The 15,520-nt window shown below is 39.2% G+C and overlaps 1 protein-coding gene across 2 annotated transcripts in view; it reads right to left on the bottom strand.

Moving 5' to 3' along the window:
* Window positions 1–244: 244 nt before the first annotated feature.
* LOC139131014 (neuropilin and tolloid-like protein 2) overlaps window positions 245–15,520 on the bottom strand; it is a 30,009-nt gene continuing 14,733 nt past the window's right edge. The window contains exons 1-4 of one of the 2 annotated variants that reach the window (XM_070696913.1): window positions 7,285–7,448; window positions 3,678–4,088; window positions 2,738–2,863; window positions 245–1,878 (exon numbers count right to left, since the gene is read on the bottom strand). In XM_070696913.1, the coding sequence (XP_070553014.1) occupies window positions 1,589–1,878; window positions 2,738–2,863; window positions 3,678–4,088; window positions 7,285–7,390 (933 nt within the window). In that variant the 5' untranslated portion in view covers window positions 7,391–7,448 and the 3' untranslated portion in view covers window positions 245–1,588. Of the gene's footprint in view, window positions 1,879–2,737; window positions 2,864–3,677; window positions 4,089–7,284; window positions 7,449–15,520 lie in introns of those variants that run through there. The other variant, XM_070696914.1, reaches the window with a different exon arrangement.

The raw sequence follows: 15,520 nt of genomic DNA, 5'->3' as shown, positions 1-15,520 counted from the left end.
ATATGTTAATTAATTGTACTTGACGATATATATATATTATATATATATATATATATATATATATATATATATAGTATATATATATTATATATATATCTAATATATAAACATATATATAAACACACACACACACATACAGACACACGCACACGTACATACATACATACATACATACATACATACATACATACATACATACATACATACATACATACATACTAATGGAAACAGATATACGTAAATATACTGTTCATTGATTTAATCATTTTATTACGTCAAGAAATAAGTATAACCACGTTAACGTGTAATAGAAGTAATGTCAACTTGTTTCTGTCTTGTTCTAAAAAATCTTTTAGATAATTTACAAAAAACTGTAAACGTTTCAATGGTAACAAAATAAATACAGTGATCGGAGATATTATTTCTTACTTTAGAAAAGGAATGAGAGGATGACTAGTGTGAGTCAGACTTCTAAACGGCTGTACATTGTGGAAAATGAAGTCATGAAATATTTCTGGAATTGAGCGAATTTTCTTTTGTTACATTAAATATCCAACTAATGAAAGACTCGGAGTTCTGCGCTTCCCACAATCCGTAGCAAACTTATTTTGCACTTTAAAAAAATCAATGTGTATGCGGCTATTGTACAGGATTTAAAGCGTTCAGCGTCTGTGATCTTACTGGTTTGCTCCAATAGCTTACGTATAAGCTTATTGTATTCATTTTAGGAAAGTAGGTTAATGAGCACTGAGTATGCATATTAACCGATAATACGTCATTATAAATGGTGTATATTCATTGGTCTAAAATCGTGCATTATGTAAATGAAAACACCTCCTGACAGTGGTATGACAAGGGAACCAACATGGAACTACGATCACCGAACATGAAGTTTTTCATTCATCGGGCTAGGGGTAGGGCTAGGGTCTAGGGTTAGGGCAATAGGGTTAGGGCTTGGGATAGGGCCAGCGCAAGTGTCCAATGAGTAAATGTTCAGAGAGTGTGTGGTGCAGACACCTGACATTCTACGGTATGGAGATGAGAGTAATTCACATTGCATGCTCGTCGTTAGCTAAACGAAAATCATGGAGGTACCACAGGAAAATCGACTGAGGAAATTTGGAACCTCGCTACACCATGCCAATGTTGGAAAAGAATGATGTGCACGCAGCTAAAAAGAGCTTGAAAATTCAATCAAACAATCAGATATTAAAAAAATGTCCGTGTTTAAAATTTCAAAAAGAAAAAAATCGCAGCCAACATAAGACTGTCGTTGTACATATGTCTATGTCAGTTTCACAGTTCTGTATCACTGAAAGGATTTCCTAGACGTAAAAAAAGCAACCGTTGTGAAATGTTTTAGTCGCACGTCACTTGGTCTCTTTGGACTTCAAAAAGTTGTCTCCCCGAAAAAAAAAACTAACCAAAAAAACCGCTTGTTTGCCCTCTCTAAAGGAAAATCGGACAGGTTTGTAGATAACCTGAGGGAAAATGCTCAATAATTTGTGACACTACGCTTGGTAAATTCACGCTTTCCACGAAACGCGAACATTGAGACACTGAATAAAAGATAAGGCTACACTGGTGCTCAGTTCGCTTTTTGGGGAACGACGACTTCCTGCTGCCCTGCGTCGTACCCAACTTTTGAGTTGTCGTCTGGTCCGGACTGTAAGTTTCCTGGCTGGGCGGGTGGCGGCGAGTAGGCGGCGTTATCTGCAGTGGACTTGTAGCCCGTGGCGGTGGCTGCCTTCGGCCTCGTTCTCCGGCGACACAGGACCCAGAGGAAACAGATGCAACCGATGATGACCACCAAAACTATGACACCGATGACGACACCGAAGACGATGAGCCAGACAGTGAGAAACCCTAGGCTGGTATCTGTGAACACAGGTGACAAATTCATGTATCACACATAAACATACAGAGATGTGATGTTGCGGTTTGCCATGTATAACACGTAAACACTCTGTCGAACATAAACGGTATGGTATACAGTTTAGTGAGTATGCGCCTCGAAAGTGAAAGACTTAAACTTTTGCTCAAACTTTCCTAAGTGAATCTTTCGACCATCCTCTTTAAAAATCAAGAATACAAATCGGGGGTCACTTTGCAAATTTTGGTAGAGAAACAAGTTACTCAAGATTTACCGATATTTGAAATTCAAATAATGACCGCCATCCCGGGAGAAAAATAAACTTTTCGATTTTCCAAAACAAACTAAGACAATTAAAGTTTTCCTTTCTCAAAGGGCTTCAAAATGAGCCCCACAAGTGGTAGATCAGAAAAGAATTGGACAAGTTTGTGAGTCCAACTATCTGTCCCCAAGGAGCATCCTACCGTTAAGTGTTAATGTGGGGCGCAAATGCGATTAACGTGTAATTTTAGTGGATTATGGCATATATGTTTTGCTGTAACCCATCCACAGTCGCTTGTGATTCGATACACGGCGAGGGCCTTTGTAAGGCATTAGCTTTCTAATGCGGCGACTGTGTACCCATCGATACGTCCCGTATCAATGACTGTGACCTCTGATGACACTACCATAACTGTTTCTATACGTAGAGAAAGTACTTGAAATGAAACGGGATATGTCTCAAGTCAGAGTAGAAGTGTATTTGCGAATTCAGACAATGTCTATGCTGATATGAGCACCAAGCAATACCCATGGTAAGTCAAACTCAAATTCAAAGTCAATGATGCGGATGTCCATTGAGTTATTCACGGGGCTTTGACCCACCTTCGCATCCCCCTCCTTTCGACAAGGATTCGTCTGACGACAAGGGGCAGTTACCGAGGCCATCGCACTTGAGACTTGCGTCTATGCAAAGGTCTGTGGCATTCCGGCATTCGAAACACTCTCCATCTGTGTGTGGAGAGAGAGAGAGAGAGAGAGAGAGAGAGAGAGAGAGAGAGAGAGAGAGAGAGAGAGAGAGAGAGAGAGAGAGAGAGAGAATTTTATTCTATACTTTTCTACAGACCGGTGCTTTCCCCGTAAAAATTAGGCTAGATGTTGACAGAAACAAATCACATCACATGTATATTGTTTCGAAGAGATGTATTCTCCACATACTGAGAACAATACGTGTCAGAACACTCTCTAGTCTGTGCAGAGAATACTGATGGTGAAGTATCTGTCGATGATTTCGTGACATCTAATAACAAATCACTCCTACATCACGTTATGAGAGAAACTACTTCCTCAATTTCTTCTACTTGGCCTTTGTCAAAGATTTTTGTCACGAGATAGTTTTCCCTAATCGTATTTAGCAAACCTTACACTCAAACTTCCGTATTCTTTCATTCTTTCGATAATTGTGTGAAACCAGTGGGGGAAATGCTGTGAGTCTCGGATATTTTTTAACCATCACAATGCAGTCAGTACGGATCACGCTGAAGGATGCTTATATGCCATTCACTTTGACATTTCAAAAATATACTTAAACTTAAAACAACTGAGCATCATGTAGTAATTTTGGGCACTTTCTCGAAATAACGCTTTGGGTAGGTTAAAACATCGAACGTCCAAAAAATACTATACTGGTTTTAGCGTGGCATGTAGCTCCCAGTTATGTTCATTTCTTTCGCTGTCTGTCTGTCTGTCTGTATGTCTGTCTGTCTGTATGTCTGTCCGTCCGTCCGGTTGTTTGGTTGCTCATTCGAAATATCAGAATATTTACCGCTGCTACTTTTATATGCCGCATAAATTATCCGAAAGTCAGCTGGATCTGGGGCATTATCGTCGAATAAGTAGAAAGTGATGCTGTTGCCGCTCGATCGTATGGGCTCAGGTAGCGGTGGATCGTCCGCTCCTGCCTGCTGGCACAAGCCGTCTTCTCCGGTGAGCTTCGCAGCGCTCATGCTGTCTCCGTCGTACACCTCGAACTTGTGGTTGCTGCAGTCGGCCGAACTGGCCTCCAATTCAAAGTATTCGAATCGCACGTAGAAGCGTTGGTCCGCCTTTGACGATGTGATCGTGAGCTCACACTGAAAAGGCGCCATCGTGCCTCCGTGATCGTACGCACTGATACGCCCGCCCTCAGAGGTGAAATTCTTAGAACAGGCCGAGATCTTGCTATCAGCCATTTTGTCTGGAAAAGAAATTGAAGAAGATAAGCAGAGAATATGATACTGATAGTTTATCGTTTGTTGAAGCTCGTTCGTTGCCATTTTACCAAGGTCCGGTGTGCGCGGCTGGGCTAGGTCGGACGGTCTCCTTGAAAGTTGTTGAGTGAGGGTCACTGTACGCCGGTAAGTCATATATATATATATATATATATATATATATATATATATATATATATATATATAATATATATATATATATATATATATATCTATATATATATATCTATCTTCAAATACAAAGTAATTACACGACATCTGCACATTCTCGCAATCTTCATACATCCATCCAAACATCCATACAAACATACATATACACATACACACACTCACACACATATACACACATACATACACAAACACACACACGTGAGAAGATGGCAACAACATGCAAAGCCGGCTGAGAAGGCTAAACGTCAGTGTACATCTATAGGTACAAGCTTGGTACATGTATCTCGTTGAAGCATATTCTCACAGGATATCCTCACTCATACACATCGACAAGTACCAGTTAAACTTGTAAACGAAAACTGAGAGCAAATTCATTGCCGTCAACTTTTTTTACAAAAACAATCAATCATGTGATCATCACGTTACCAAGTGAATATGATGCAATCATGGGCCAGGCAATATAGTGAGCTTCATGATCTCTGACTAATTGCGCGGCCGCGATGAGACAAACTTATTATCATCGATTGCGATAAAGTGGTTTCTGTATATTTGATCGAGGGACATGGCAGGTGAAATGGATGCATTTTAAATTTTCCGAAACATCGATTCATCACGCTCTCCCACAGAATATTAAGAATATAGAGACCAAAGTTGATGAATGGAACAACTTTAACGCTGAAAATGTCAGTTGTTCCTTACAAATAATTTCATGGACACCCTATTATACAGAAGCTTATGCATATAGTAGGAAGATCAAATGCAGTACGGAAGTAAACGTATTTCTGATGATGCAAACATCATCATTACTTGCAAAATGTCTCATCGATCAGACCAATTTGCAATTTTTGTTGTTATCCGTTTTTGTCGTCGTGATTGTTATCGTGCCTACAGGATTACATCGACATTTCAAACACATCATCGAAATTAAGTTAAAAAAAACGAAGAACTAATACATTTAATATGTCCCTCAAGTGTTTTCAGAGAACCGATATTGGAAGCCGGTATATTTAAACCAAACACAACGGACATTTATGTAACAGTGCGGAATATTCAATTCATTCATTCATTCATTGCTTCTTTGTTTGATTGTTTGTTTGTTTATTGAGAAGATATGAATAGAAGATTTGTTAAGTTAGGGAAGTAAAACATCTTCAAGGCCGGCGTTGAAAACATTAATGAAAATATAATTTTTATCCGGGATATCTTACAGGAGGTCGCTGCGAACAAGACCTCCACACGGGCGCAGCTTTTCTTACACATTCGACCTATTTAAAAGTAGGTGACCATAAATGTATTTGAGAATTATCATTCGTCGGTATCTGCATAGGCTTCACAATAGATATTAACGCATAACACGGTATTGTTTGCTGAGTTTATTTTTATCAGTGCAGACTGACTCTTGTTATTCTCGATATTTATTGACATGTAACCAGAAAATAACACGCCGTCCTGTAGGTTTAAGATTAATTTTGCAACACTCATGCTTCTGTTCAGTTTTTCCCCAGACCAGACAAAATTGTACAAACTCATTGCACTTGGACTGAAATTGACATTGGGTTTCCTTGCCTCGCGTCATCAACATAATTATTATTATTATAATTTCTTTATTTCAGGCCATATGCCCATACCATAAAATATACATACACACACACAAAACGTTCAATGCAAAAAAATACGATAAAATATAATAAGCTTTGCCTCAGCAATATTAGCGTTCTCGGCATAGTCACAAACGCCAAGATCTTTTTTTGCCTATGTTTTCTACAAGGTAGAAAGTTTCACTGTTTTCCCCCTCAATAAGTAGTCGAAACCCAAGACGTCTTGCCTGTAAAATTCCGACTTCACGATATACTGTATGCTTCATGATATATTCATGATCTGTGTGTTATTACTCGCCCGTGACATTTATTCCTGCAATTTACGAGTCCTCGTGGGTGGTAGAAAAGTGTCACAAAGAGAAATGATATGACGCGACGATGACGAATGACAAAAATATTAATACATGTATAACACAAACATGGCTGACAGGGCTCATCGATCACGATCCATGGTCGCTTAATTATCGCCGAACACGAACCGAGGGAGGAACGGCAATACAAGCCATAGGGCAGATAATAGGCGTCCTACAGTCCGTCTCGCTCCAGGGTCTTCGGTTACTACAAAGTTCAGGGACAATAGGGGTAATACGGAAGGACAAGCTGTCAGACGTCATTCATAGAAGAAAGTAAAAAGCCCCGAAAACAGTTAACAAACATAAAACGGTTACTATGTAACAGTTTTGCCTCCACTATCAGTTTCAGTGATCACATACGCTCCCTATTAAAAATTGTATCTTGACTGCGCGCGGTATATAGGTCTAGGCAATATATCTACCTTTAGGCTAATGCGCACATAGGGCCTGTATGAATAGGCCTCTCCAAAAATATGCTTTGAAAAGCAAGTGCGGAATCCATGCAGCAGACGCTACTGATCTCAGTAACTATATACAGTAAAACCTACTCATGTGTCTTATCATTGCAATAGCTATCATCGAAGATCGAACTTGCAGAAGTCAATGACTCTCTATCCGTACTGCATGCCCAACGTCAAGGCCGCAGGCCTCAGCAGGCTGAGGCCAACATCACACAGAGCCGGGGCTCACTGTACGGGAGAACAGCCATATAGCCACATCAAGCAGAACGTTCGATATTCAATTGTTTGTGATATTAATAAGCGACAACTTTTCTTGAAAAACGTGAGTGTAAATAACAAAGTTATCAAAACGATAACCTAAAATTGGAAGAAAAAAAACAATCTTAGAGAGTGGTAGCCACAGCCGATCACGTAGTCTAGCACACTCGGTATATAACCTTGTGAGTTTGTACTGGGCGTTGTCTCTCAGTGTTATTTGAACTGTTCAACAGTGTTCAATGCACTAGCTTGCACTGCTCATAGACATATCAAACGAAAACGAAGATATCGACAACAAGAAATACTGAGCTTGCAACTTACAATCATCGTAGGACATCCCGACATTACACATCGCAAGCAAAAGAACTGTAAATAACAGCAGCTCCTTAGCGAGCGTATCAGCGACAGTTCTCGCGTCCGACGCCATCTTGGTGTGTGTTGATGTATACAAGGTCACACGCAGTGCGTACGGGGTCACCAGCCATTGTGTTGCTTTGTTCACCTTCGTTCATTCGCTTTTATGTGCCTCCTGGGTAGGGTGCATCAACATGAGACGAATTCTATTATAATTTTTATAAACAATATGCTCTCCTGATTATATTAATCGAAGTCTTATAATTGTCCACAATTTAGGCTGGACAAAGTTGTGCCATACTTTGTATGAAGTTCCCTCATGTGTTTCAACAATTTTGTTCTGGTGTGGTACTAAAAATATTGCTAAATGTCTAGAGTTCAACTTATCGACAGAGCCCCATGTGTAACGTCTATTGTTATCACTGACGGCTGATCATCTGTCCAGACTAGATTTTCCTTGAGACAATTCACATAACATTGTGCAAAATGCGTTGTGGTGTAATCGGCAATCCAGAACACTTTCATTTCAACACTTTGAGGAGAAGAATGAGAAAAATGTATCGGGTTATAGATTGAACAAAATTAATTAAGGCAGAATGCGCCTCGAGTAAGAAATATAGACTCTCAAACTTTTACAATATTCTTTTAGCCTACTACTTGTGGGGCTCATTTTGAAGCTTTGGAGTAAATAAAGTTTTCATCGGTTCCGTTTTGTTATGATAAGGAATTTATTCCCCCTCCCTTCCATAGGCTTAACACAGGGATGGCGGCCATTTTGAATTTCAAATATCAATAAATATGGCTTATCTGTTTCTTTAGTACGGGGACCCCTGATTTTTCAAATATTGACTTCGAAATAGTAAAGTTAAAAGTTTACTGTAGGAAAGTTTGAGCAAAATTTATAATCTTTCATTTTCGAGGAGCGAAAATTACTACAAAAATGTTCTTGTCAACAGAAGGGGCTATGAACTGGAAATTTTGCCTAACGTTGTTGGGGATGCGAAAAAAATGACAAAATATTTCCCTTCAGCCCCTACCGTTAACTGTGCTCGTTCCCAAATACATATAAGGCCTGCCGCAGACGACAGAGATAAATTAGCTTTGCAAAATTTCATTTAATGCTTTTTTTCTCGGCCATTTTACTCTCATGTACGTTTGCAGCCGATTTTTCCTTCTCTGTCTGTCTATTCTACATGTTTGATATTTTTCCCCTCGAGGAAGATTCCTCACCGTGTGCGCCGGAAAAAGTTATGTTCCTCATGACTGTTTTACTCAAGCACGTGCGTGGATATCAAAGGATCGGACATGATGACCACCCATAGCATCAAAACGATGATTTCAGCGTCGATCTTCATGCGCGTGTGTTCACAAGCAAACCAGTTGTATCAAGATACATGGCAGACAAGATAACCGGCATTAAACACCATGGGTTTTTGACGGACTTCGATGTTCACTTATTTTTCCAAGTTCAGTCTAGTCCCGATTTCTCTACGTGCATAATCTTTTTTGTCCCCGTTTGGAAACCTTTAAATCTCAGATAGCAGGATACCTGGGCGAAATTTCAGAAATTTTGATTTATCCACAAAGAGTACATCATTTATATACCAACTGTGATTGTCATGAGCGTGTTCTAGTATAAAAACACGAGGAAAATCACTTTCTATGGCGTTACGATATCTTCTATTGTAAGCTGACGTAGTGAGTGCACTTTTTCTTTTTGCGTGACCAGGTGAACATAGTTTTGTACAATTTATGCGTGACCAGGTATGTTCATGAATAATTTATTTTGTGGTTCTATAAAAGCATACGTGTCGCCATGTCGCTTGTCTTCTGTGAGCAGCGTGATGTCCAGAAGTTCCATGGTTCGATTGCTTCCCAGTTGCTATCTTTGCCGGCGAAATTTGGACTGTTTGGTGACGAAGTAATTACGTCAAGTTGTTTGCTAGCCGGACTGTTCTTCTCGAAAAAAAAACGCTCAAGATTCTGGGTGTGTGTGTGTGTGTGTGTGTGTGTGTGTGTGTGGTGCGTGTGTGTGTGTGTGTGTGTGTCAGAGACTTCGAAAACGTCCTAGTCGTAAGAGTTGCACGCTGCACGCTGTGATATCTACATGTACGTCTGTGAAGACCTCAAAGTGGTCCCCGTAAAATTGGGATGATTATACGCTCTCTCTCTACTGTTTTCAACATCGTTTATGTTATAGAAAGAATGTCTTGACTTGAAAAATGTAACAAGCGACCTGTGAAGTATCAGGTAGTAATGGGACTATAGTACACTTCCTTGGATTTTTGGCAACTTTTAGTATTGAATAAAGAAAATCAGTTTGACTCCAAAAGTGTCCTTTTGACCTCAAAGTGGTCCCCGGGAAATTCGAATTATTTACACTCTGTCTGCTTTATTCAACATCATTTATGTTATAGAAAGAATGTGTTGATTTTAAAATTGAATGTTCGACTGGTGAAGTATCAGGTATTAATAAGACAAGAAAATTTGGATAATTTTACGCTCCGTCTGCTGTATTCAACTTCTTTTAGGTAATGTATTACTTCAATCGCGTCACTTTCTATGGTAGGTATCGGATTTTTTTGTAAGAAAATATAAAGAAAATTTGCCTCGAGCCCTATTCATGTGTATTTCATATCTTCATTCGTAGCACAATGCTGAGGCGTATAGATCGCATTCGTGTCAAGGGATATCGCTTTAGAACCGCTTTAATCTGTCCATGGACCTTTTTCGTAGTTTACTACGTATACGACACCAATCAGTTTTTTTTAATTAACCTCGCAAAAATAATGAAATAGCTTAGTCTTTGAATAAATGAACATGTACCTACTTTATCTCTGACTATCTATGACTCATCTCCTACTTCCGTTAATTATGTCGAATGTGGTAAGCATCTAATTTCAAGCGTTTTTTAAGAGCTGTCTACTGTTTCTGCTCGGTTCTGAACTTTTGACAGATCCAACGTATTCAATACATTTTACGCGAGAGGGCAAACGTTGCAGAGTTCGTGGACGTCGGCTCACGGGAAAATGGTTGAAAATACATTTTTATATTATCGAGGTAGCTAGCAGAAGTAGACAATGGGTCGTGAACCGACCAGTGTTATAGTCCCGGTCGAAGTAAACTACCAAAAATGTCTATGGGCTGGCTTGTGGCGATGAATTTTGGCCCGCAAGCGCGATTGATACGCCACAGCACTGCTGCAAATTGTATTTCATATCCGTTTATGTATTTAAGAGCAGCGATTAGAATGACTTCCAAATGTCGATATGACTTCAAATGAGTCATTTTATAGATAAGTCATGATTGATATAGACACTAGCCCTCCCCATTGTTAATTCTGTGCTCAGCCCTTATTTTGTACATTTTTCCCAACTTTAGGTATTAAATAGCAGCTGATATTACATCAGAAACGTCCATGTGACAACAAAAGCGTCCATTATGCGGTAGGTGTCGTCAGACTTGAGTTTAACCCCCTATTTATTTATTTATTTATTTATTTATTTATTTATTTATTTATTTATTTATTTATTTATTTATTTATTAAACCTTGTTTAACGAGGGTAGCCTGGTAAGCTTCAGTAAAGATGCTTATCTTCCCCAGGGCCCTCAGATGAACATACAAACTGATACAAAGCAGAACAACATGAAACATGACTAACAAAGCTAGAACAATACAATGCACAGAAAAAAGTGGCCAGGAGTGAACCTGCACACAGGGAAAAAAATGCACAATCACACTAGATAACAAAAACAAATTTGACAAGAAAACTAAAACTCACAAACACAAAAACTATACCCAATAAGCTTTCAGGTAATTTTAAAACTGCTCAATGAGTTACTAGATCTTATACTTAAATCGACATTATTCCACTGATTGGCACTATTACAGTAAACCCTTTTCGATAAAAATCCTTATTTGTTGCAGGAACCACTAACAATTTTTGCATCTTAGATCTTGTAACTCTTTTATGATCAATTTCGGTAAAAAGACTTGTGATATTGCGGTGCAAGATTATTTAAACATTTAAAAACCATACAAACATTCTTATAAACTATTCTATCTGGTAATGGCATTATATGCATTGTTTTAATAAATGCTCGTCGAAGCATTATACCTTGCATCACATATCACTCTAATAGCACGTTTCTGAATCTTATGCAACCTTTTCATAAACGGTGATGCTCCCCATAAATGACAAGAGTAATCCAAGTGTGGTAAAATATAGCTATTATAAAAAAGTTTTCTTATATTCATAGGTAAAAACTGTCTTATTCTCTTGAGCAAAGCAATATTACTATTTACTTTTTGAAAAATCTTGTCACAGTGCTGCTTCCATGACAGATTTTCATTGACAAGCGTATCAAGAATTTTTTCACAGTGTACTGCTTGCAATTCCGTTTCACCAAGATTAAAGTCATTAAAGTCTAAAGTTTGTTTATTCAAATGTCTACGTTTTTGTTGCGTTGTTACAATCATTGTCTTTGTCTTGTCACAATTAATGGCCATTCTATTATTCTTACACCAATTATGAACATTATTTAAGTCAGAGTTCAAAGTTGTCTCAATTTCTTGATTACATTTTGCACTGGTAGTTATGGTTGAATCATCTGCGTACATGTCAATGTTATTATCAATATAAAGTGGCAAATCATTTATGTAAATGATGAAAAATAAAGGCCCAAGTATACTACCTTGGGGAACGCCAGTCAAAATATGTTGCTTTGTAGAGTAAAAATTTCTAAATTGAACCAATTGCATGCGATTTTGCAGGTAAGATTTAAACCACCGAAGAGATGTACCATCGCACCTGTAAATTGATAATTTTTCTAACAATACACGATGATCAACCAGATCAAAAGCCTTCTTAAGATCCAAAACACTACTCCATTAATATTTCCATTATCCATAGCTTTTAGCCACAAGTTGCTAAGTTTAATCAAGGCTGTTTCGCACGAATGATGCTCTCTAAATCCAGATTGAGAATTGTTCAATAGCGGCTTGATATGCTTGTACAACTGAATGTGCACATGCTTTTCAATAATTTTGGAGACAATTGGTAGTATCGAAACTGGTCTGTAATTACAAAGGTCTTGTTTTGAACCAGCCTTGAACAAGGGAACAACTCGGGCTACTTTCCATTGATCAGGAAATATACCAGATTTTATACTAAGATTGAAAATTTTGCATAGTGAGGGGGCAATGATAGTAGCAGATAATTTAAGCATTTTAGCACTCAGATTGTCTAATCCAGTCGCCTTGTTATTGCACAATTCCTTCAAACACCTAGTTACAAATTCTGGTTTCATATATGTTATTTCAAAATTATTTACTTGATGAAAGTGTTGATGTACATGATGTTTTAACTTCATATGTTTATCATCCATACTTTGATTATTTATATTATCAGAAGAGACATTCTCTTTGAAATATTTACAAAAAAGTCATTAAATGCATTTGCAATGGCCTCAGGGTCAGTAAGTTCTGTGTTGTTTACTTTTAATATAGTTGACTGCGAAGAACTTTTTACACCTGTTAACTCTCTTAAATACTATCTTACCGGACATTTAGGGTGGGGACCACTTTGAAGTCAGGGACAACTTTGAGGTCTTCACATACGTCGGTCGACTCAAGAACTGTGTTGCCGCTGTCAGAGACGTCGCAGTCCTTCCTCAAGTGTCGCACAAGAAATATTTACTGTGTACAGACATTCGTTACTGTGTCGAATCTGTTCGACTTGTAAATAACGGACTCTGTTGCTAGATAGCAGAATTTCGACGCCGTTCAAGACCGGAGCAAACATCTGACTGGTCTGTACTCTATTTGTATAGAAACAATAATTATCGTTTTTGTTCTTTTACTTACCTGGTCACGCTTAGTTTTAAAGTCATTGCGGTAACTTGCTTTTAATTTTTAATGCATTAGTTAATTTTTATTAAATACATGTTTTGCATAACATTTAGTGTTTGGAGTGATCTTTGTTTGACCGACATCAGAAATTTTGGTTTACTTGGGTGGTAACAAAGGCGCACACGCGAGGAATTTTTCTCGCGAGGGAAAAATATCAAACATGTTGAACATTTTGCTTCAACGGCAAAAATGGGAAAACAGTCACAAAAAGTCGCCTGCACAGAAATAAAATGGCTGAGTAAAAAGCATCGAATGAACTTTTGCTCAGCTAAATTCTCTAGTGTGCGACAGGCTAACTGCAGTGTAACTGCGCCAGATCACAGGACTTTAGCCAGACGAACAATTTGAATAGGACGCACACTGCCACTGGCAGCTTTCGAACACTACACTTTTTTCACAATGCTGGGGAGCCTTTCTTTGCTCGAACGTGTATCAACAGGCTAGAACCGGTGTGCAGGTATGGCAAGCAAGGAAGAGTCAGTTTTCCTCGAAAACATCAACGATAATTTTCTGAGTTGCAGCGTCTGTTCAGAGCGATACAAAACGCTAAAATTCTACCGTGCGTACACACGTTCTGTGAGGAATGCCTGATAAAGATCGTGGAGAAGAGAGGCGAACTGACGTGTCCAATATGTCGTCGTTCGCACGAACTTCCTGCTGGAGGTGTGGCTGAGTTGTCTGCCAATGTGTTTGTCGATCAACTGGTTGAGGAGTTCAACAAGCAAGATGAAAAGAAAGCAGCATTGAGGAAATGTGAAGCTTGCCAGAAGGGTGAAATTAAAGAAAGGTGCGTAGCTTGTGCAGTAAACATCTGTGGCAATTGTTCAGAGGCCCATGGGATCTTTCCCACCACACGATCTCATCGCATCGTTGCTATCGATGAATACGAAAGGGCAAAGTTTAAAGATCCTGCCTCGGTACGACCCCCGGCCTACTGTAGTAAACACCATGATAACCAGGTCAAATTCTACTGCGATACGTGCGAGGTGACAATCTGTCTCGAATGCACAGCTATAGATCACCCTCGTCCAGAACACAAATTCAGATATCTGGACGATGCAGCGGCCGAGTACAATCAGCAGCTCACAAAGATGACACAGGAACTGCAAATCAAGGAAAACGAAGCTGGTGAAAGCAAGGCAGCCGTACAAGAGATGACAGAGTCAGTGGACAGTCGTTTCCAGGAAGAGATAATGAAAGTGAAAGTTCATATTGAGAAGACAATTGAAGAAATCACTCACAAAATACGAAAGAATGGCGATAGCCTACTTCAACAACTGAAAAATGAGCACGAAGAAAGAAAAACAAATCTGCAAGCACAACTGAAGGATCTAGAATGCACGGAAAATGACATCGCAGCAACCAGAGACTACGCTGACAAGTTAATGCAGTACGGAAACGCTTCACAGTTGATGTCTGCAAAGAAGAGTATGACGTCACAGATCCGGGAATTACTGAAAGTGACAACAAAATGTGAACCGGTAGACGGCGATTACGTAGAGTTCCAGTCTACAGACAACTTCTGTGAAACGAAAACTCTAGGCACGATAAAGATCACCGAGGAGAGGTATGAACTGTGCGGCGTGTCAGAATACTCCCGAGTTGATGAACAGATAACGCTAACACTACAGGTTACGGGTTCTCGGACAGGTGGAACCAAGGTTACACGGGAGAGAATCACCGCTTTGATGAAGACACCGGATGACAAATCTGAACACGTGACAGTAACCGATAACTACGATAGAACATTTTCTCTGACGTACTGTGCGAAGGCTGAAGGAAAACATGAATTGTCAGTGTCGGTAGACGGACAAGCCGTGCAGGGTTCGCCGGTAACAGTTGTGGTAGGTCCAAAGAAAGGTACAGTGAGAACATTCGGAGGGAACGGTTCTGGGATTGGACAACTGAGTAGCCCTTTGGGAGTAACGATGACAAAGAGTGGTCACGTGATAGTAGATGATCAAAACAACGACAGGCTACAATCATTTACCTTACAAGGAAAGCATCAAGCAATTTACAAATTTACAGAGATTGCAAACGTTACACCGTTTTACTCTGCAGTCTCTGAAGATGGAAAGATCTTTACAACAGACTCTGGTAATAAACAGGTAGTGGTCTGTGATGAGAATGGTAAGCTGATGAAATGTTTTGGTAAATATCAGCTGAAGAATGTCTACGGTATAGCAATAAGTCCGTACAATGGCAATGTTTATGTCGTTGATACAACTGCATGTTGTATTCGAATATACAGTCAAAGTGGAGACTATATAAAATGCTTTGGAAGTCAAGGTA

This window comes from Ptychodera flava, chromosome 4 (assembly GCF_041260155.1).
Source record: "Ptychodera flava strain L36383 chromosome 4, AS_Pfla_20210202, whole genome shotgun sequence".
NCBI lineage: Eukaryota > Metazoa > Hemichordata > Enteropneusta > Ptychoderidae > Ptychodera > Ptychodera flava.
The sequence above is the reverse complement of the archived record's forward strand: the minus strand, read 5'-3'. Positions and strand labels throughout refer to the sequence as shown.